Genomic DNA, 24460 nt, shown 5'->3' on the forward strand with positions numbered 1-24460 from the left:
CAGCAGGGAACTTTCTGGGACACACACTATCACCTATAGTTGTTACATCAGTTGGTGCATATTTTCTGGTAACTGCTGTATTAATTAACTCCTCAATCCACAAGCAATGACATGCCAAACATTGCTGACAAGGAGAGCCAGGCTTAGCATAAGTATCTTCCAAGCACACCACTGGCATTGTGTTTTGTTCTGTTTTCCTAATGCAAACTAAGAACTGGAAAAGAATTGAACTATTTTTTAATGAACTTCAAGGAGCAGGCTGAAGATAAACATTTAAACCTTCCAAGTCTTGCACCACAAAATAAATTTTAAGTTCATATTAACCACCTAATGAAGAAAATGTTCGTATGCTGGTTAAAGACAAAATAAAATTGTTCTAAATCAGCCGAACAAAGGTAAAGCACAGTGTTGCATTCAGCCCTTACTTTCTGTGGTATATCTAGTTATACATAATTTATTTTCATTATTAAAAGATTATTGAGGACACTGAACCCAAGTTTACTCCACAAAATCTAATTGCAAGAAGAAATATTTAACATAAAACACATCTTATCAGCAAAGTGAGTTCTTATCTCCTTGGGAAAATTATACATCAAAATTAGTTTTCAGTTTAAATCAAAATAGAAGAAGATGTTTCAAATAAGCATGAAGGATATTTAAATCTTTGAACAACAACATTCTAAAATGGTTTCAATTATTAAAAGACCTTTTATTATTGGCTTAAAGAACTATTAAAAAAAAGGTTTGATTATTTCCAGTGGGAGATGTAATTTTCAGATGGTGCTTTTCAGCAAAATGAAGTGTGTGTTAAAATTACAGGGGTTGGAAAATTTAAGTTTTCACAACAATCCTGCATCACCATTCTTCACTACACCTGGAGTCCAGGGGGGTGAATAGAACTTCCCAGTCACATTTCAGGTCTGAGTGATAATTGTTATCCCAGTCAGACAGATCTGGATTACCATGACACAATATTAAGGTACTCAGCCCTTAAATTTCACACAGGTTACAGCTTGGTATCCATACGACACTGTTTAATATAACTCTGAATGTGTGATTCATGAAACCTGCCTCCTTCCATCATGACACTTATCCACAGCTCCTGTCCCTTCCATTCCTAGTTTGATTTTAATTTGTCACCATAAACCAGAACTTCGAGAAAAGCTTTAAGTGTCAAGATAAAAAAAGCAGTAAAAACTATCAGATGCAAAGTAGTCCCCGTTAATTTTTCCACTTAGATGTTCTTGAAGGAGAAGGGTGACATGAGAGTTAGCAAACATTGCTGTTTGAAGCTGACACAGCCAAGGAGGAAGTTTTCACAGTCACTGCCGGTATCTGAAGGAAGCACTACTTAACATGTATTTAACGTGGCACAGTAGCTCTTAACACAACAACAGCAACTTAAAAGTAATGACAAGCCATGATTAGAGCCCTGATCTGTGTAGAGGATGTAACAGCAGAGACGGAAGGTGAAAAGTTGTGCTGGTGAAAAGGTGAAAAGGTGAAAAGTTACATGCAAAGTCTCACTGGAATTAAGCTTAATTAGAAATTGTAACTATTCTGAACAGCACAGCATTCTGACAATAAACCCTTAAACTCCCCTCCCCACACACACAACCAGCTAACTAAAATAAAACACCACCCACTAAGTTAGAAGAGAAGTTCTCTCCCAGGTCCCTGCTGCTAGTTCTTCAAGTCAAAAATAATTCAGCTCAAACCTTTCTGGTTGCTGATGTACTTGCTTTCTATAACTCCTGAGTCCCGCTCCCTGCTCCACAGCACAGTATCAGAGTCTCTCTTTTTTCCCCTCTTTGGCCATTAGGTTCCAACTCTCTCAATCTTCTCAAAGAGATGCATGTCTTTACATAATTGAGATCAAACAAAATAAGAGCAAAAACTGAACAATAATGTTCATCATACTGCTATACAGGTATCTAATGCCACTTGGTACAAAGCTCTTCTGCTGTAGCATCTCTTCTCCAGAAACTGTCAAGCATTCAAACAACCAGATAGCAGGAAATTCTGCTTGTCCTCTTCTCCAGGTACTTGATATAAGTGTTGAATAGTACCAGCATGGATTTCTGCAAAGTGGCCTTCCTGTTTATTTCACAGCTTATCTAAATATATATGTCAAAGGACCTTCACAGAAGCATTTTGGAAACCCAAACAGGACTACATCAACTTATCCAAATACTTGCTAATGCCTTTGAAGAACCTAAACAGGTTCATAAGCAAGACCTCCTTTTAAAAAAAAAAGCCATGCTGACTTTGCAAGCACATCATATTTATACATGTGACCTCTGCTGTTTCTATAATCTTAATTAACATCTAGTCCTCCTTCACTTTATCTAGCAAATGTCCTTGAACTAAATTTCCACTACAACAATCTCTCCGCTAGCCAATATAAAAGGCTCTATAACCAGATCGGGGAAAAAATCAAGACAATACCAGTACATTGAGCCACATCAAGGAAAATGGCAGTTACCCATCATCAGTCCTCATCACTGCAGAGTTTATTAGCTTTGGCAGACCTTACTTCACAGAACTCTGGGTAGTTTCTGCATGTCCATCAACTGGTATCTTTGCACTTCACTCTCCAGATTCCCAAAGGATTAGTATGTTCATATGAAATACCAGACCAAGTAGAAGCAGGACTGCTGACCTAACGTTGCCCTGAAAGGCAAGGTACAGAGCAGCCTGGAATTCTACAATATCTTACCTTGGGTTGGTGAGATTATAGCAGGATTTCCAAATCTGGAGCATGTGTTTACAGGTAAGGAGTGCTTCATCTGGGCCTCTGCACAGGGACTCCAATTTTACTTTTGTAAACAGTAATCTAATGGAAAGGGAAAGGAAATTGAAAGAGAAAGAAAAGAGATTCCAATTCAGGCAAAACATTTTTAAAGATAGCCAGCATCACAGCAAACCAGAGAAAACACACCTTCAAAGACAGTGTTATTTAAATAATTGCTTCATGAGGCAATTAAGTCAAATATCTAATGTTATCAAAGTAACAGTGCTTTTTACAAGATGGCCTTTTCAACTGGATAGAAACTATAGTTGACAGGCTTTTAAATTTTTTTTTAAAGTTAAGCAAGAGAATATAGCTTGGTGAAATTAGCAGGACCACTAAAAACAGTACTTCATATGCTGAAGAAAAGAGAGACATCTTCACTAAAGAAAATCTTTAGTACTTTTATGAGAAAGGAAAGTATTTTCCATTAACTGGCTCAGAGTATAGTTATCTAACATATAACTCACAAAAGAAAACAACTCAGTACTGATGCATGTTACTTCCCTATAATACCAACTTCTATTATAGGAAATAGAAGAGGCTATACTGAAGAATATACCACTAAACCAGACAGATTCATGGGAGGGTAGACAGCATTGGTAAGGTCAACAAGAAAATGTAGCTCCACTCTACATTATGTTGCCATCAGCAGGCACTAAAATTGATGTTTGACTTGGATTTTGAACATTGTGAACGTTTACAAGTGACAACCTGAAGAAAGCACATCATTCACCAAATATGCAGCAAACTATTCGCAATGGAAGCAAACCCGTTCTGCCGGAAGCCACTATAAATTAATTCTGATCTCAAAGTTGATGTTTCTAATAGCAGCAAGACAAATAAAGTGCATAGCCTTATAAGATGATGACTGCATATTCCTTTTACGTTCCATGTATCAGGAGAAGGTTCTCCACAGAGATTAACTTACACACCTTCCTGGAAAATTAAAGAATATAAATGCAATATGACAATAAAGGAGCTAGTCAACTGGTATGCACATTTATAGGCGTCACAGATCTGGGAACAGATAATACACTGGAAAAATACTAATTTAAAAGCAATTTTTAGTAAATTGCAAGATTAAAGAGCACAAAGCAGGAGGAGAGGATGCATATAAAGCTGCTAGCCTACTTTCTGTTTTTAAACCCAGGTGTATTTGGGTGTTTTATTCCAGTGCAACTTTAATCATCCTAAGCGAAAAATTTATATGATTGGTCCTATGGTTTGCGTGGGAAGACTGAGAAGGGTGTGGAGGGTGGGCATGTGTGAAAGCTCAGAACTTTCTTATCCCAAATACTAACTTCAAGGCTGCTAACAGTAACTGCAAGCTGCCAGAGGGTTTTCTCAAGAATAAGAAATGACATCAAGTGCCTCAGCAAGTTACAGTAGCTAAAGCTTTAGTGTTACACTGAGCATCCTTTGCAGAAATTACCCAGCATGTAAATCTAAAAATGAATCACACTACCTTAACTGTACAATGTGTGTGTTGGTGGGACTGAGGAGGAAACGAAATGCAGGTCACTGAGTTAGTTTAAGAAAATGAGCATCTGCGGATAAGCAATAAGGTCATATGGTGTCTCACCTGATATCTTGTAGGAATGCAGAACGGAGTAATCCATTACGCTAGTTTAGCTTTCTTCCTATCAGTAAATCAGATTTGAGTATACAGGGAACTATACAGATAATTTAAAGTAATATTTCATTTGGCAGAGCAGTCCTCTTTAGATACTTGTTTAACTGTGACTATATCACTGGAAGAAAAAATGTCCAGGTCTGTCCATCATTTAACTCAAGAGAGAAGGAAAAAAGACAAATAACATCCTTCTCCCCTCACACTACTACATCTACTCTATCCTTAACGCACACCCTCGCCCCCCAAACAACAAGACCTAGGCATCAAAACACAAACCCAAAATCACAGGAATCTACCTCATACAATCCCTTTCCTGTTTGTATGTGAAAAGATGACAGTACTTTTTACAGTTTGAAGAGCCTATAGAAGTTCAATTTTTTAAAATTTGTGATCATAAAGCACTTCACAAAAGTTAGGAACATAATAAATTCAGAAGCACTGAATTTACAAGTCATTCTAGAAAGAAGATAATCGTAATATATAACTTTTTATGCACAGTTTACAGATAGACTGAATTTACAGTGACAGCCTTCAAGTGTTTAAGACTTTCAGAGATTCTGTAGCAGAGAGAAGGCACAGGGTCAGTAAATCACTGAGATTCAGCATGCAAGAGCTAAAAGAAAAATTGAGTGGGAGATAGAAAGGGAGGGGATTTGATTATTAAGAACTTAAACACATATACAAAATAGCAGGAGTCTGTGCAACAAAAATTTAAGAACCTGGACTACTGGTGCAGGATTCCAGGGCAAGATAGAAGAAGACAAATATACTTGTAAGAACTAAAGCAACACATCAGAATTTGATGCTTTTGGGTGCACTTGGTACACATGCAACATCATCCCTGTTTCTTATGCATTACGGCAATCAAGGGGACTGGATGGTTGCAGGTTTCCCAAAATACAAACACCAAACAAAGTATGACTGAAAAATATTCATAATTCTAATAAATAAAGGCTAGCAATTGTATCTAATGGGGAAAAAAAAGTACACTGGTGTGGGATTATCCACTCTAAACCAAAAATAATCTTTTGAGTAGAAAAGGTTGCATTTATAAAGCTACACATAGTAGTTTTCCTGGGTCCAACAAATACTTTGACTACAAAATAACTAAGACACTTCAGAAAACTGAGATGGGATGTTAATAACACAACGAAAACCTGCCAACTAAATGTTTACTTAACAAATGGGGGAAGGAAGGGAAGAAAGAGGAAGGGGGCAAAGAGCAGGAGGAACACCACATGTCAAACAGCTCTCCCAAAGTAACTTAACTCTTCCAAGTTCATCTGAAATATGGCTGGAGGTACGACTTGATAATAAGATAAACAAGCAGCTCAGGGACAAGTATTATCAGGAAGGTTTTAGAAGCCATGAGGTAGATCATCTGAAATAGGATTTTCTGAAAGGTCAGCTTCAAGCATCTGTGGAAACAACTCTTCTGGAATACAGCCTTACTGACACAGAAAATTTTAAACTTTACAGGGACATTTTCACACCTGTTTTTAATACACGATTAAAAATGGTGAAGAATGAATAACAACTACCAAGAGATAAGATGATAAAAATCAAGCTGTAAATTTTATGAGTATTGTGAAGCATCTGGTTGTGTCTGTAAGAGTCAGAGGTTTAAATTACTGGCACACGGTGTAGAACAAAACATGACAAGAGTAACCACAGCATGGTGGGACAGCACTCATGATGAAGAATGCAAGTACTGAGGAACAGACAATATTTAAAATAGAAATTAAGAGTAGAACAATGTGTGTCAGTGATGTGTTAAACTGGAATAAATGCAACAGATAACAAGAACAGAAATCTGTTTGGGTCAAATCCTTTGGGGAAGGGAATTAGGTAAAACAGGTTCTGTCAAAGACATTAGACTAATGGGGCATTTGTTCCAGCATCAGTGTTTCATATGGATGCAGATCTTTAACGTTAGATAAAAATAAAGTGAATTGTATAATTTCAGGAGACTAATTACCCAGACACAAAACGGAGAACAAATCAAACTCTTAAGTGGAAGGGCTTAGTTATTCTTGGAGCTAATAGCTGATAAATTTATGAAATAGCTACTGAAGCAGCAAATCACTCTATTACTTCAAGACTGTTGTCACTAACTAATGAGGACATTACGAACAGCTGCTCATAACCTAATCCATATATTACTGGATTTTTATTTAAAGAGTGAAAAATCCCAAACGGGTTTATAACTAGGTCTTTGAATTTTAGTGGCATACATCCAAATAATTTGATAGCAAAGGTTAGCAAAGACATCCAAGATACAGCAGAAGCCTGACATTTAACAGAAAGATGCTAAAATATTTAAGGATCCGTGTCTCAAGTCGAAGGGGTAAAACTCGACGTTCGACAAGCCAATCATTGATAACTTTGTGCAAGCAAGACATGAGAAACCTGCAGAGATCCTATCAAGAATAGCAAGGGACAGAGAGGGAAACGAAAGAAAAATCAGCACAGAAAGCTGCATCTTAGGTACATAGTAAAAAGTAAAGCTAAACTAGACCTGAACAGAATATTATACAAAAAAGTTACAGTCTTTAAAAGCTTTTTTATATCTAAGTAGGAAAAAAAAAGAAAATGTGTATACTAAACGGGGACAACGGGACAAAGATTAAGGATAATCAGGAATGAACCCCCAACCTCCACCACAATACTTATCTATATTGTCTCAGATATGAAAACAATGACAAATGGAGAATGGAAACACTTTAAAATGATTAGTTAATGCAGTCACAAATAATCAGTTTCTCAGAATGATGGAAACAGTGACACGTAAGATCGTCCTTTCTAAAGTAAAAACTTTAAAGAAAATATCACTTCTGTAATGACTGGAGAACAGCAACTAAATCGTCAATTTTTTTTTCAAGAGGGAAGGCGCAGATGAATATACAATCTCAATAACATGCAAAAATTTATAGAAAAATAGCATTCAAAAATGAAAGTAGTATTAGAGTATTATTAACAATTAACATTGTTAATGGAAAAATGGGTTATAGTTCAAATTTAATAAAGAGATTGTACCAAACAGCCTATGTAACAGTTATTCCAAACCAGAGCTGCCTAACAGCCCGGTTCATCAGGGTGAGACAGCTATGAAGAGGGCAGATGCAAATCTGGAACATACTCGTTGGAGCAGAACGAGAAAGGGACAGTGCCATTGTACAATACCCCGGTGAGACCACATCTGGAACGTTACACATAATTCTCATTATAACAGTTAAAAACACACACACAAGAAATTTCAAAATGGAGCAGCTGCATAGAAAGGCTATAAGGGTGATGAGCTGACTGGAGACTGCAGAGTACGAAAAATACTTCATTTAATCAGTCTAGCAAAAAAAAAAAGCCAAGAAGAGGTACATGAAGGGAAAAGACAATTTATCTAGAGGATAATGTTTCCACAAATACTAATATATATAAGGCCATACAGACTATTAAAACATTAAGGGTGAAAATCGGGTCTCAAGATCATAAATGAAATTGCAGAAAAGACTGCTTCCTCACAGTTTGTTTTCGATAGACTGCAGAAGAGGTGGAACAAATAACCTAACTGTTCTTAAACTACAGCTGGTAAGTTCATTAAAAGTATTACAGAGAGGACAACTGCAATAATGGAGTCTTGTGACTTCCAAGGTTCTTGCTAGTGCTCTATTTCCTAATCAGTACAAACTAATCTATTAAATCATGATCTGAAGCTTTCCCTACCAGGCAACCACTGTAATTTGTGGCATAGTTAAGAACTTGTGAATCTCCAAAATAAAATCATTGTCTTAATTATAATTCTTCTCAGCCAGATGGTTTCACTTTTTGAAATAAAATACCCAGATGCTACAACCACCAATTCCCTTCCATAGCAACACTCTAATAATGTCATGAGATAAAGACAAGTCAATTTGTCCAATACCGGCTTAAGTTATTAAGGATATTTCTATTCTGTAGAATGAAGCAAAAATTCAAAATAGTGAAGGCCGAGCTCTGCTATGTGACAACACTGTTAGTGTTGAGAACTCTTAGTTCTTTCAGTGGACAGGTATTGCTCACCTCGGGTGTCATTTTAAAACCAGCTGCTTTGCTTTTGTGATCAAATAAGCAATATTAGCACATTGCTGTGCACCATATGAGCACACCAGCTTGGATCAGCCATAGCTGGATATCTATATTCCACACACTACTGCATGGAAAAGACCTGCCTTTCATTCCCCAATTCTTTCTTCAAATCTGGCAATACGACATGCTATCTATCACTCTTCCACCCCATCTGCCTGCTAGAGCAGTGTCACTCAATGCAGTGGTAATCAGGAATCTCCCTAAAGTCCCTCAGACTAAGAAACCTTCTACAGCAAACTTTTAATTCCACTAAACTGCTTCTTCTGAAGGGTCCATATCCCCATATCCTGATCAAAACTGAGCAGAACACTCTGTTTTCAGTGAAACTTCATTATTATTCTCTTATTATAGAAATTATTTACATTGTTCAGGGCTTGAAGAACATAAGGAAGAGCTGTGCATAACACTGAAGGTATGTGCTTTGAGAAACACTAGTCCTTCAGCATAACACACCAAAAGCCTTGCTGAGAACCCTTTAAGGACTCTTCTGTAGGCAGTGAGGTCAAGCTAAGCATACTCTTCACAACAGTGAACAGCTATCCCACTTGAAGAAGCTCATATTTAAAAGGATGCATCAAATCCACTTGTTTACAATGCAGGATTAAAACCACAACAACCTTTGTTTTATGTTTAACCTACTTTGAGTAAACTTAGTAAGTTTTAAAAGAACCTTTTTAAGTAAAGAGTTTGCATTTCTACCTTCAGCTAACAGTATTTTTACATGATAATCAATTATTAAAAGATGGCAGAAAACTAATTAATATACTGGGAGTCCCATAAATATGGTAACAACAAACAATCAAGCCACACAGAAAGTGTAAAACAATAGCTTGGTCTCCCTGACAACCACATTAGTTTCTACAATAGCTTAAATATAAGAATAAACTTCATATATAATCAGCCCTGACAGATAGCCTGTTACTTATTATAGCATAAAAGAAAGATGACAAATATCAGTTCTGTGTAGAGTTATATGATGCAAATGGTGGATGAGCCAACTAGGAGAGGAGCGTTGCTGGATCTTGTTCTCACTAACAAGGAGGGTCTGGTTGAAGCGGTGAAGGTTGAGGGCAGCCTTGGTTGTAGTGACCATGAGATGGTGGAGTTCAGGATCTCATGTGGCAGGAACAGAATAGCTAGCAGAATCACAACCCTGGACTTCAGCAGGGCCAACTTTGGCCTTTTCAAGCAATTGCTAGGGGAAATCCCATGGGACAGGGTACTAGAAGGTAAGGGGGCTCAAGATAGTTGGTTAGCATTCAAGGACTGCTTCTTCCGAGCTCAAGATCAGAGCATCCCAGCAGGCAGGAAGTCAAGAAAGGGTACCAGGAGACCTGCATGGTTAAACAGGGAACTGCTGGGCAAACTCAAGTGGAAGAAGAGGGTGTATAGATCATGGAAGGTGGGGCTGGCCACCTGGGAGGAATATAAGTCTGTTGTCAGAGGATGTAGGGAGGCAACTAGGAAAGCTAAGGCCTGCTTGGAATTAAACCTTGCAAGAGAGGTCAAGGACAACAGAAAGGGCTTCTTCAAATACATTGCAGGTAAAGCCAACACTAGAGGCAATGTAGGCCCACTGATGAATGAGGTGGGGGTCCTGGAGACAGAGGATAAAAAGAAGGCGGAGTTACTGGATGCCTTCTTTGCCTCTGTCTATACTGCTGGAGGCTGTCCTGAGGAGCCCCGGACCCCTGAGGCCCCAGAGGAAGTCAGGATAGAGGAGGAATCTGCCTTGGTTGATGAGGGCTGGGTCAGGGACCAATTAAGCAACCTGGACATCCATAAATCCATGGATGCTGATGGGATGCACCCGCGGGTGCTGAGGGAGCTGGCAGAAGTCATTGCTAGGCCACTCTCCATCATCTTTGCTAAGTCATGGGCAACGGGAGAGGTGCCTGAGGACTGGAGGAAAGCAAATGTCACTCCAGTCTTCAAAAAGGGCAAGAAGGAGGACCCGGGTAACTATAGACCGGTCAGCCTCACCTCCATCCCCGGAAAGGTGATGGAACAACTTGTTCTTGGTGCTGTCTTTAGGCACATCAAGGATAGGAGGATCATTAGGGGCACTCAACACGGCTTCACCAAGGGGAAGTCATGCTTAACCAACCCGATAGCCTTTACCATAGATGATGGTAAAGCAGTGGATGTGGTCTATCTCGATTTCAGTAAAGTGTTTGACACGGTCTCCCACAGCATCCTCGCAGCTAAACTGAGGAAGTGTGGTCTGGATGATCGGGTAGTGAGGTGGATTGTGAACTGGCTGAAGGAAAGAAGCCAGAGAGTGGTGGTCAGTGGGACAGAGTCCAGTTGGAGGCCTGTATCTAGTGGAGTCCCTCAAGGGCTGGTACTGGGACCAGTACTATTCAATATATTCATTAATGACTTGGATGAGGGAATAGAGTGCACTGTCAGCAAGTTCGCTGATGACACAAAACTGGGAGGAGTGGCTGACACACCGGAAGGCTGTGCTGCCATCCAGAGAGACCTAGACAGGCTGGAGAGTTGGGCGGGGAGAAATTTAATGAAATATAACAAGGGCAAGTGTAGAGTCCTGCATCTGGGCAAGAACAACCCCATGTATGAGTACAAGTTGGGGACAGAGCTGTTGGAGACCAGCGTAGGGGAAAGGGACCTGGGGGTCCTAGTGGACAGCAGGATGACCATGAGCCAGCAATGTGCCCTTGTGGCCAAGAAGGCCAATGGCATCCTGGGGTGTATTTAGAAGGGGTGTGGTTAGTAGGTCGAGAGAGGTTCTCCTCCCCCTCTACTCTGCCCTGGTGAGGCCGCATCTGGAATATTGTGTCCAGTTCTGGGCCCCTCAGTTCAAGAAGGACAGGGAACTGCTAGAGAGAGTCCAGCGCAGAAACACGAAGATGATTAAGGGAGTGGAACATCTCCCTTATGAGGAGAGGCTGAGGGAGCTGGGTCTCTTTAGCTTAGAGAAGAGGAGACTGAGGGGTGACCTCATTAATGTTTATAAATATGTAAAGGGCAAGTGTCAAGAGGATGGAGCCAGGCTCTTCTCAGTGACATCCCTTGACAGGACAAGGGGCAACGGGTGCAAGTTGGAACACAGGAGGTTCCACATAAATATGAGGAAAAACTTCTTTACAGTGAGGGTAACTGAACACTGGAACAGGCTGCCCAGAGAGGTTGTGGAGTCTCCTTCTCTGGAGACATTCAAAACCCACCTGCACCCATTCCTGTGTGACATGATCTAGGTAATCCTGCTCCGGCAGGGGGATTGGACTAGATGATCTTTCGAGGTCCCTTCCAATCCCTTACATTCTGTGATTCTGTGATTATATAATATTTCATTTTGGTTTCACATTTAAATGCCCATTTGATATATCCCACAACTTCAAATCCTGGAAGGCTAGGAAAAGTCAAAAGTTGTTTTGGTTTTAAACGTAGGCACTACATTAAAAAAAAAAAACCACAAAATATCTCACCACGTCTAGACATATGACTTCTTGTATCGGGTTTGCATGGCAAGGTTTTGATAGCAGGGGGGTAAAGGGGTGTCTTCTGTGAGAAGCTGCTAGAAGCTTCCCCCATGACCAACAGAGTCAATGCCAGCCAGCTACAAGATAGACCCACCACTGGCCAAGGCCGAGCCCATCAGCGACGGTGGTAGTGCCACTGTGAGAACACATTTAAGAAGGGGGAGAAAAACCTGCCAGAACAGTAGCCAGAGAGAGGAGTGAGAATATGTGAGAGAAACAACCCTGCAGACACCAAGGTAAGTGAAGAAGCAGGGGGAGGAGGTGCTCCAGGCACCAGAGCAGAGATTTTCCTGTAGCCCATGGTGAAGACCATGGTGAGGCAGGCTGTGCCCCTGCAACCCATGGAGGCTAACAGTGGGGCAGATATCCACCTGCAGCCCGGGGAGGACCCCACACCGGAGCAGACGGATGCCCGAAGGAGGCTGTGACCCTGCGGGAAGCCCACACTGGAGCAGGCTCCTGGCAGGACCTGTGGCCCTGTGGAGAGAGGAGCCTACGCTGGAGCAGGTTTGCTGGCAGGACTCGTGACCCTATGGAGGACCCATGCCGGAGCAGTCTGTTCCTGAAGGACTGCACCCTGTGGAAGAGACCCACGCTGGAGCAGTTCATGAAGAACTGCAGACCATGGGAAGGACTCACATTGGAGAAGTTCATGGAGGACTGTCTCCCAGGGGAGGGACCCTGTGCTGGAGCAGGGAAAGAGTATGAGGAGTCCTCCCCCTGAGGAGGAAGGAACAGCAGAGACAACGTGTGATGAACTGACCTCAACCCCCATTCCTCATCCCCCTGCACCACTGCAGCGAGGAGGTAGAGAAATCGGGAGTGAAGTTGAGCCCAGGAGGAAGGGAGGAGTGGGGGGAAGGTGTTTTAAGATTTGGTTTTTATTTCTCATTACCTACTCTGATTTGATTGGTAATAAATTAAGCTAATTTCCCTGAGTCAAGTCTGTTTTGCCCATAACGGTGACTGGTGAGTGATCTCTCCCTGTCCTCATCTCAATCCATGAGCCTTTTGTTATATTTTCTCTCCCCTGAAGAGGGGGAGTGACAGAGCAGCTTTGGTGGGCACCTGGCATCAGGCAAGGTCAAACCATCACACTTGTGAAATCTTAGACTAACTAGTCTGACAACAATCCTCTATTTAAAAAAAAAAAAAAATCAAAGGGTGATGCAGATTGTAATACTATAGGAAGATATTAAAGCCTGAAAATAATTTTTTTTTTTAATAGACAACATAGACTTCTTTTCATATGATCCATATTTAAGGGAAAAAATAACTATGCTCATGTAAAACTTACATTTACATGCATACTTCATACAGTTGCATCTCATTTCTGTAACAAACTGCCATAGTGTCAATTGCTTGTGTAAATTAAATCAGGTTAACTGACGGACCCCACAGAGTAATTAAAGTAGGAAAGCAGTATGCAGAATGCATAAAATTAAGTTTGAACAAACATTATTCAATATTGATGATTTGAAAGAATAGAAATCTAGTCACTTTTCCTAAATAAAGTGTTAGCAAGTGACTTCTTGCACTTAGCAATTACACATACAGGAAAAACTTCTGACGACTGTTAAAGGAAAAAAAAGAAATGAAGAAGTAGGAGGAAGCCAAACCTTAGCAAATTCAGTTTCTCTTAGTCAATATATACTATCAGCAAGTGCCCTTCTGACGGTCTTGTAATTACTCATGAATAAATGGTTTAGAAAAAAAGGTTAAAATTAAAAGAATATCCTAGAGTTCCCAGCATTTACTTCATTCACAGTCCAGAATTTGACAACAGTTTACTGTCTGCAAGTTTGTAGCTTCTTTTAAAAGGAGGCGGTAGAGTTGACTGCTTTAAGACCCTTCACTTGGGAATTCCACTTGAATCCAACAGGACTCTTAATTTATGTGTAATACACTCTCCTAATGAAAAGATCCTTATAACAGCACAGTAGGAAACTTCCCAAACAATTTGTTCAGCAGCACAGCTTAATAAGTCTCAAGCTGGATTTCTGTTTTAAAAACCCAGCATATAGTTATAGGAACAGATACAGCCTTTGCACTCTAATGTGGAAATGCATCATAGAAATAACTGACCAAGAAGCAAATAAGAATGCCAGCAAACAGGTCATTGAATATGAGCCCTCAATGAAGCAATTACGCTGAAAATAATTAACACAATCCTTTCCAACAGACACAATGCAGGTGATTCTCTGTATAAAGCAGTGATAAAAGATACTGAAATATTTTGTGCAGTTCTTGTTTACATGTGATGAAAACTGGCTACAGTTCAACAGTGCAACAGATAATTGAAAACCTAGAGAACGTGCCCTACTGTCAGCAAGTATGGTGATGTTCTTATCAGAAAGGACAATTTGAGGTGACCTGATTACAGAAGCTACCATCAGAATATGAAGTCACCAGTATTACACAGTGCTTAATAAAGAATGATATAAAAACCAATGGCTGGAAACAAATAAGGGATCAATTCAAATTAAGAACAAAAACACAGTCTTAATGAAGAGTGTAACTGAAACACCGAAACAAGCTGCTACGTGCTGTAATGGTTTCTGCAGTTTTTTTAAGTGTTCTTATCAAGATTGGATGTCCTCTGGAAGGTATGCTTTCACTAAACCTACATTAACAGAAAAATTAAAGCAAATTTAGCAACTTCTGATATACAGAAGGTCAGGGGTTTTAAAAACTCATCCTCCTGGCTTCAAACTGTATTAATTTGAGCATCCAGTTTTGACAGCCGTCCCTTTAACGCTTGCTGTAGAAAGCTTACAGCTTCACATTACTCAACTCCAAAATATTTGCATGATCATCAAAACACAAAATGACACAACTGCAAAAATTTAACCTACAGGGAGAATGACAACATGCAACTTGATAGAATATGAAATACATATAGTTTTATAAAGGATTTACTTACACATTCCACAATTTTAGGTGCATCACTTCTATCACCAGGATAACCAAAGTACAGAAAGAAACTCATAGAGGTGTCTGCTGCAACTGCAAAGTGAACCCTTGCACAGTCTACTCCATTTTGAGTATTCAAGGAAAGTTTTATTATCAGGAAAGATATAAATATAAATTGTTCATTACAAAACATGAAAAATCGTCATCTGTAAGTACCTTGAAATAACTTTTTGCATGACTGAACAAATTAATCTTATTTCCTGGCGATTTCTTTTGAATTTCTGTGACATTGCTACCCAATCAACTTCTCTCGCCTTACCCTGAAGCCAGTTTCCTCTTTCCCAATTAATCACATCTGCTTCTCATTTTTGTTCAAAGTGTCAACAGTCAGGAATGAGTCTCAATTATCCAAGCTGCATTTGCAAGCTAACAAGACACAATTAATGAAAAGAGGTTACGGAACACAACTATCAGCAATGTCTACTTAGAATTTTTTTTTCAGCTGCTTCTATCAGTCCAGTTCCTTCAGGAAATCCAATTGACTGAATCACTGGATGCCCAACACTGGCAACGGGAGGTCAAGCAACCAAATCTAGTTTTTGCAAAAACTCCGGAAAAATCACTTAAGTTAATAAAAAAGCCTCCTAAACTGTTTCTCAAACAATCACCAAACATATCCAAAAGATGTGAAACCTGTTCCAAGTGATCCAGGAAAAGTGACAGATTTCTATCGTGCCAATATTAATCATAAGGGTAATCTCCTCCAACTTTGCTTGCACAGATCCCCCGTAGTGGGAAGCCCATATACATATAGAAACACAGAATAAATAGTTCAGATTGCTATTTGAAGCCTTACTCTCAAACAAGCAAAAGATGCAAGAAAAATGGCCCTCAAGCCCCAAAACAACACAGTTTTGTGGAAACCATGAATAGGTATCCTTGGTGTACACTGGATGTCCTCCCCTGCACCCTTTGAAATATTATTCCCCGTATATTTGTTCACAAAGCAGTAGCATTTCTTCTTTGCAAGCAAAAGCAGCAATCAGTCCTGTGACTTTTAGTGGGTTTTACGTATGCTGTATTACATCTTACGAACTCAATATCCTTAAGAAAATGTAAATCTGTAGACTATAATGAAGATAGTTTCTGACTAAAGCCAGAACAAATTAGTTACACTTGAAAACTTTTTGTTTTCCTGCCTTGAACACCCTGCGGCAGCCAGCTTATGACCCAAACTGGGACTGTTTCAATCAAGTTCCAAAGAAGTATCTACAGCCTAGCCATGCCTAGCAAATGCAATTCAGGGATAATACCCTGAGGCCAATGACCAATTTGTTATATAAAGTAATATCTACCTATCAACTATGTCTTTTTTAATGGACTATTCTGTAAAAGCACATAACAACAACCAAAGGGGGCAGGGGGAGAAGACAAGCCCAGCACGAAAAGAAAAAACACAAGAAACTGATACTCTTTCATGACTTACAGAAAAATCATTCCTGAGAACAAATTCATTTAGCTCCCAAGATAGACAGGATCAAAATGGAATGGATTGGAAAAAGCATGTTGCCAAATGTTGACAAGAAGGTATACACCAATCTGAAAGACATGATTTTGGCAAGCCTAGCAGATCACTACTTCTTGTCCAATCATACATTACTGCCCTTTCCTCAAATAATTCCCAGTGCTCTATTTAACAAGGAAAAAAAATGCAAGTTTAACCAGCACCACACACTGCAGTGCAACTACAACCAACCTTGGGAAAACAGAATAGCATAGTCTATTCCCTTTAACTGATAAATACACCCCTGTTCCACAAAACATCAGTGTATGTATCATCAGACACTGCACATACCAACTAGCTCTTCTGTTATGTCCACCTGGACAACTCCCAGAAGGAAACAAGTTTGTTAATCAATGGACTGAGAGGGATGTTAAAAGGCTTTGCAGTTCTGGGAAATCTACTGTAGCTTAAAAGAGCCGTTGAGGGTCAGGAAGGAAAGGATTTAATAGTTTTCAGAGGAGTGACACATTGGCCTGATGCTTCTGTGAAATATTCTTGGAAGAAAAAAAATTTCCATCACACTTTAACAAATGTAAATGTTTAAACTGTGAACTTAGTCTCCAGTTGTCTTCAAACCTGTTACCATATGCCTTTCCTTTTTGAGTGTACTTAACGTTAAAATAACATGCTTGCACTCCTCAAATAACCCATCTGCTGTTCCCTACTTCTGCCACTTTAAAAGCTTGTCAGCTGCTATCCATTGCAGTTCCATTTTCAGCATAAAATTAACAATTAATATTTATTATTTATTTTGCCCAATTACACTAATTTTTCAGGCACTATACTCACCTTTAAGTTCCCCAACACTTGAAATAACGAGGGAACTCCAAACAGCTAAGATTAAGAAAACAACATCACAAGTATTTCATTAAGAAACCTAACTCTGTCTCCCTTGATTGACAATCTAATTTTGACTAACCATGAAGTAGAAACAGAAGTGTTCTTTCAAGATTCCAGATCATTCAAAAGACCACTAAGATACAGTCCCTCCTAAAAAGTAGATAAAAAGACAGGAAAGAGTCACGGAAAGGAATTTGTAAATAAGGCTCCTCAGGTAATCGCACATATAACTGTACTATATATATTGCTCAAGACAGACAAGCCCAATATGAACCAATGCAACACAACCACCATTACCTTGCATCACCTTGAATACACTTTCAGACTGTAACACACACCTCTGGGACTGCTTATACATTCAGAGTAGGCAATCACTGGATTAAAATAAATAAAATTCAAGGTAAACCCAAGCAGCTAAGACCTCAAGCCTCCCTCACAGTTAAACTCTAGTAATTTAGGATACATTGCGGTTCTTTCCTGCCTACTCTCTTTGCATTCAGGGCAGCATGTCCCTGCTTCTGTTTCAAGAAGAGATGGATCATCTCACCCAGTCTCCGACATAGTTTGAAGGTTAGAACTCTGAGCTGCATCATCTGTGGGTTCAAACCCTGTCAAGCTGGAGAAGAACTGAACCTCACATTTCTACTACAGGGATAAGTCATCTAATGAAAGGTGAGGAAAAAAAGTGTAACTTTAGATGAATTAAAATGCAGTAGGACCTGACTGAGATTAATTATTTAGATTTTTTGGTGCTGACACGACACCTTACTCCCACCCACCTCACTAGAGCAGGGTATTAATAATCTTGTCAGTAATCTTAATCTGTTCAGTAATCTTTTGCCTAGATCTCTTTTTGTCCCTGAATCAAAGCACTCTCAGATTTCAGGAGGCTTCAGAGGTCAGCTAGCATTTAAAAGTAGATTGACTGTATTGCTCTGAAAAACACAGGTAACTTGTTTCTAAGTAGAGTGGTTACAACATAGCATTTTAAGCTTACAAAAAGTTTGAAATGATAGTGCTATAGATATTCAGCAAATACCTTGAATGCTGATTACTTCTGGAAAACATTACTACATGCCTATTTCACTTTTAGAGGTTTCTTAGATTTTTCACCAATAGTTTTTCCTATACCCCTTAAGGTCTCAGAGCAGATTGCCAATTTATGCTGCCAACATAATGCACAAAGGAAGAACAACCAACTCTCTATTCAAAGAAAACCTATACCTTGCTGCTAAGCACTACGCCTCAAATATTGAACATGAATTCTAGGAAGGTTAAAAATTGACAGGCAACATATTTACTAATTGACTACAACAGAATAGTGCTGGAAAAGTATCCACTTCTCAGCGTGACTCAGTGTATTCTATTACTTCCTTGCAACCTCTGGCATTTTACAAAGATGTAGTATTATAAACTTATGAAAAATTAGATTCTTTTCAAAGAAAAGCAAAACAAAAAGAACATACAGCTGTGAACAGGGCAGGACAGCACTCAGTGCAGCAATGAAATTACAGCATTCAGAGGTATGCAGATAACAACAACAATTAAAAAAAAAAGAAATAACATAAATCACAAGCCCTATGTTTTACTTCAATATTTTCCAAGTAAAGAGATTTATTATGCTGCAAAGCTACCAAAGTATCATTTTGGATAAGGCTGAGGTAATGGATTCATTCTAACAGAAATACAGAGAATATCAAGAAAAGTCTTGTACTATTTAGCTTACCAGGATTGTAGTCATAACCGAAAGATAAAACATAAAACATGATAATATTTGAAGTGTTTACAAAAGCCAATAAAATACCATAGGCAAATAATCAAATGTTTCAGTATATCTAAAAATTAGCAAGCCTTAGAGGAACACAAGAGGATGTCTTCCCAGACTGCTAAGAAGTACTGTGAGATCGTACTGTTTACAGAAGTTGCAGAATAAGAAAATACAATCCACAATACACTAAGGATTTCTGGTTTACATTTTATACATACACACATACACATTGTCAACCATTTCAAGAGCACCAGATATAGTGTGAATCAATAGATTGTAAACTTGAGGTTTTGCTGATGAATCCTCGCAAAAATAACCCAGTTACATGAAGGAATCAATCCAAATTTATATTATTGACCTGATGTGTCTGCCTGGCAGTATGAATTGCAGAGAGCACACAAGGAATCTCAGTCATATCCTTGACTTCCCTGGGAACCACAAGTAACCTAACAGCACTAAAAACAAGACCCTAAAAGATGGTCTAGATACACATAAAGGTGTGTTTCACCTTGGATTCTTCGGCAATTGTTGCCACAACTGATGGCGATTCCTACAGACAAGATTTCCTCTCAAATTCCGTGATCTGTACCAGTAGATTGTTAACATAGTACACTGTATCACCATGGTGCTTGTATTATACAACAGGACTAACAATTTAGAACCACCATTATGACCCCTATGATTAGTATACATATATACATTAATAGAAAGATCAGTACTTTTTAAAACAACTCAGGCAACACGTTTAACCACAAGATGCAATTATAAACAAGTATAGAAAGGCCATGAACCATATTTGAAAAACCCATAGATACCCTTTGAATGCTCACAAGAGTCATTTTAAACATTTTACTCAATGATCCTTTGTTCTCTTATTACAATAGGGACAACTGCAGTTTCAGAAATACTTCTTCTACACTATTATTCTGAGAGATACAGCAGCTGCTGCTTTGTCATTTACATTGCCACTAAGGGGCAGAAGATGAACCAAGAACAGACGGAAGATGACTGATCATGGTGCTTTGAACATATTTTTTTTTAACAATGATAGGGTATAAAATTAGATAGCTGACACTTCAATTGCCTCTCAAACCATGACTTATTGACAGGTCCCTCAGACCTGAGGAAAGCACAGACAGGTTTGGGAGAGGAACTGCTAGATAGTTCTGAAATCATGAAACGTGTGGAAGCCCCTAATAAGAACAGAAGTTATACGTGTGTGGATAAACTAGGAAATGAGAAACAGCAAAAGGCCACAAAAGCAGTTGCACAGAACTGGCTACAAACCACAGAAGTTCTGAGGAGAGATGGTATCAACAGAGGTCCTGCTCAGATTTATGAGGAAAAAAGGCAACAGTACCTTATATAGACAGCCAAAAGGAGGCACAAAATGTCAAGGAACAGGAAGGAAAGACACTATAATCCCTATTTTCAAACTAATAATTCTTAAAGAAATAATATTATTCTGGTATGTTGATAAAGTAACAACTTATGATATAGGACAGTCATTTAAAAGTTAAGCTTGAGATACTTCAAAATATTGTCTAAATAAGCATTTAGGATATTAGTAATACTATGGATTACAACCTTAGTGACTGTTGGTAAAGCATCAGAACAGAACACTGGAAGTTAATGGAAGATGTTCCTGAGATATTTTGCTGTGAAGCATTCAATTACATTTTCATAAGAAAATAAATTTAAAAAACCCCTTACAACAGTACAAAATCGAAATGTATTTTAAGATATACTTAACATAAGGAATAAACACAAAGAATTATTTCTTTCTTAAACAATAAGAGAACATCTACCAAACGTGCTTCTTCCTGTTCACTTGTTTAGTTATCCATCAGCCAACTTCAGATGACCGGTTATTATACAGGCAAAAGAGAGGATTCTCTGTTATGATGTACTTTACAGAACAGATTCCATACAACATGCATAGAGTTGTTATCTGTAGGATGGGATAAATCTATCCTAGCTAATAGCAAAGTCCTGTTTATCCTTCTTAGAATATTGCATAAAAACACAAGACAGAAAAAAATACTCTAAAGAATGCAACAGGGAGAAATAATCTAAACAAAAAGTCTGTAGAAAAAGACAAAATAAGATCAACTGTCCAGCTCTAGCCTCCCTTCCAAAACCCATTCCTTAATCACTATTTAACAAGCCTTTAATAAAAAGCAGACTTGCATTAAATGGGCAGGGGGGAACACTGTTGGAAAAAAAACACAGACCAATCTTCAAATCCACCCCCTCTTGAAATGAATGAGATGAGAATCTAAGAAAAATAAATATGAGAGAAAGCATAGAAAGTAAACATGACATTCACTCACATAAAATTTTCTGGATATTCACTCAAGGCCATATCAATGATATTCAAAGCATCATGATAGTGTTTCTGGGCTGACAGCAAGAGTGCAAGGAGATGAAGAGAGTTGGCATCATCTCCTTGTAGCTGCAGAGCCTGACGAACATAACCCAAAGCTTCTGGTATCTGATTAAAAAAAAAAAAGGCAGAAAAAGAAAGCACCACTATTAGAAGTATTGCCTATTACTTGATTGCACGTCCATAAAATTTTCAAAATATTCACCTGGATACCTTGTAGAATTCTATAGACTCCTGTAAGACACTACTCAGAAGTTTAAAACGAACCTGATGCTCTACAGTGAACAGTAAAAATTAAATAATGTATTAGCCCTGGAAAATAAGATACAAGTTTTATTAAAACAGTTCCCTTTGGCCTTTTAAAATATTCACTTACTATTCTTTTTCAACTACTGGTTGTATTTCTATATGATTTTGAAAATATTTTAATTGTAATACATTAACTAAAATGTACAACTAGACTGCAACAGTAACTTTTCCTCACATGGAATTTCATTATCACCTCAGCTGCATTTGCTTTTGCTCAAAATAAGTACACTAAGTGTTAAAACCAGGAAATTTAATTAAGTAACATGAGAATTTTGGAATTCAGAAGTACAGAGTCATAGCCTGCTACTGAAAAATATTTTGTGCTATTAAAGTGACAATCCATTCCACTCTAATGTGACATAGTCCAATGTCTCTGCTACTCATTAGCAATGAAAAGTAGTCACCTAGAGTATGCAAACTACTCTGCTCAAAACTACTTCCTAAAATAAACATGACACAGGAAAAGGCTTACCATGACATATACAAAGCAGCTCCACTTTATCCAAATTCATGTGATATATGGTAGAATCCTAAATCCCTTAAACATATCAGCTATACAAGTTGGACTGAGCTCTGATCTCTTTTATAGCTTTAAAATATTTTCCAGTTTTCTTAAACACATTTTTGTAATTTTGTTCACAATAACCAAACCTCCTACAAGTATGCAGAAAAGACATGGATCCTAGCAGATACTCAAGATTTAAGCATTGTCAAGATCATTAAAGACTAGATTCAAGAGTCCCACTCTACAGATAACCAGTCTGAGCAGAGATTACACATAATAGGTAAAAACAGGGTGAAAATTTACTTTCTTTTTCTCTCCATCCAGCAACATAAATGCTGAAACAAATAAATTGAATGACTTATGTCTTATTTCTAATCCTAGAGCTGGAAATACTGTGGCAGAACTCTGGAGAAGCGTACAAGACTGAAGGTGTTCAGAGAGAGTATTTCGGGATTTTTTTCCATAGATATGCAAAACTAACCTGTCTGGATATGGCAAGCTGCAGTGCCAAGTAAAATGCTGCCAGATGATCTGTTGGAGACAAACTGTGAGCCCTTAAAAACAAAGAAACAAAACAAACAGTGAATTTTTCCCTGTTAATACAGGTTAGACGTATACACAAACACATATATATTCATGTACCCATATTCAGATCTCTTCACTACACATATGTTCATATTTTGATATCAGTGGTGTTCATTCCAGTGACTTTTCTTTCACTTTTAATAGAAAATAATTATGTCATTTTTAATTTATGTAATTTCAGTATAAATCTTAAAAATGAGCAATACAAAATGATTCTTCAATTAAAATATACTCCTAAACAAACATTACATGTAATTATCTAAGGAAAGGAAAAAAAAAACCCCAAACAAAAAATCCCCAAAACCAACTTGCCTTCAAAGACAAGAATTATGTCATCTGCACGAGAAGTACTCAAGCAATCGCACCGACCCTGACCAGGATGATTCTGAAGCACAGAACTCAAAGAGGAAGAGCAGCAGCAAAGTAGATCAGAGTTTTCTTAACTTTTCAGACTCACAAAGTTTAAGCATGTTTTCAGTCCAGCCTACTAAGCCTCCTAGGAAGCCAGTTACTTCTTGGCTTTGAGTTGCTTTGAGATTAAGCTAGCAGAGCACCTTGCTATGTAGCAATGTAAAAGAAATCTAGGCTGGACAGCTTCTTTATCATAGCATTATAGTAAAAGGCAGCATAAAATCTGACTCATCATGAACCTCTGTCTTCTCAAGTCCAAAGAGACAGCTCCATTAGTTTAGCAACTACACCCAACACGTATCAAAGCAGTTTAAGTTATTAGGAGACAGTTTCAGATTTTGTTAAATTTAGAGATAAATTGGAGATTGGAGTCAAATATAAAGCCTAACAGGGTCCAAGGCCAGTCCTTTTTTAAATTTAAGTTCACAAATTAAGCAAGACTAAGTGAGAACAAGAGATTTTAACTGGATTGGACTAGATGATCTTTCGAGGTCCCTTCCAATCCCTGACATTCTGTGATTAACTTATAGAGTACTTGTTCAGTCACCCAAGCTTCAGTTAGTGAAAGATTAAAGCTGTTACTATCTATCAACCATTTGGCGAGTTCTGTGAAACTTCAATTCACACCAACCACAGGAAAAGCACTGAAAGTCTTCAAAAAAAAAAAAGTTAGTGAAACAAACACCCCCTCAGCACTGTGCAAAGATGGCAACAAGCACCTTCTCAAATGGCCACTATCACAAACTGGTAGCCTTGAAACCTGGCACAGGCCAGAGTCCAAAACATAACTGTACTTCTTCAGACCTCTATTTCTTCAGGAACTGGTCCTCTAGGTATGTGATAAAAAAAAACAAAACACAAAAACCAAACCAAACCAAATCAAATCAAACCAAAACAAAAACAAACCAAAAAAACTTGACAAATGAAAATACTGAGCCCAGTACAGCTTCTTGTTTTATAAACTGTAGATTAATGGAGAATTTCAACTTCCACCTCCTGGAAAACATTTATTTTTAAGATGTGGAAAGACAAAGTGGGCACAATTCTGGTATGCTGAGCATAACATACACTCTGTGGCAACAAATTTTCGGTAACATCCTATACCTATGTTATCAACACAAGGA

The 24460-nt window shown here is 38.4% G+C and overlaps 1 protein-coding gene across 4 annotated transcripts in view; it reads right to left on the reverse strand.

Moving 5' to 3' along the window:
• TTC7B (tetratricopeptide repeat domain 7B) overlaps window positions 1-24460 on the reverse strand; it is a 149767-nt gene that overhangs the window by 49449 nt on the left and 75858 nt on the right. For all 4 annotated transcript variants that reach the window (XM_068398038.1, XM_068398037.1, XM_068398039.1 and 1 more), the window contains 3 exons: window positions 22822-22894; window positions 21474-21634; window positions 2720-2836 (listed from right to left, as the gene is read on the reverse strand). In XM_068398038.1, the coding sequence (XP_068254139.1) occupies window positions 2720-2836; window positions 21474-21634; window positions 22822-22894 (351 nt within the window). The remainder of the gene's footprint in view (window positions 1-2719; window positions 2837-21473; window positions 21635-22821; window positions 22895-24460) is intronic.

This window comes from Nyctibius grandis, chromosome 4, assembly GCF_013368605.1.
Source record: "Nyctibius grandis isolate bNycGra1 chromosome 4, bNycGra1.pri, whole genome shotgun sequence".
Lineage (NCBI taxonomy): Eukaryota > Metazoa > Chordata > Aves > Nyctibiiformes > Nyctibiidae > Nyctibius > Nyctibius grandis.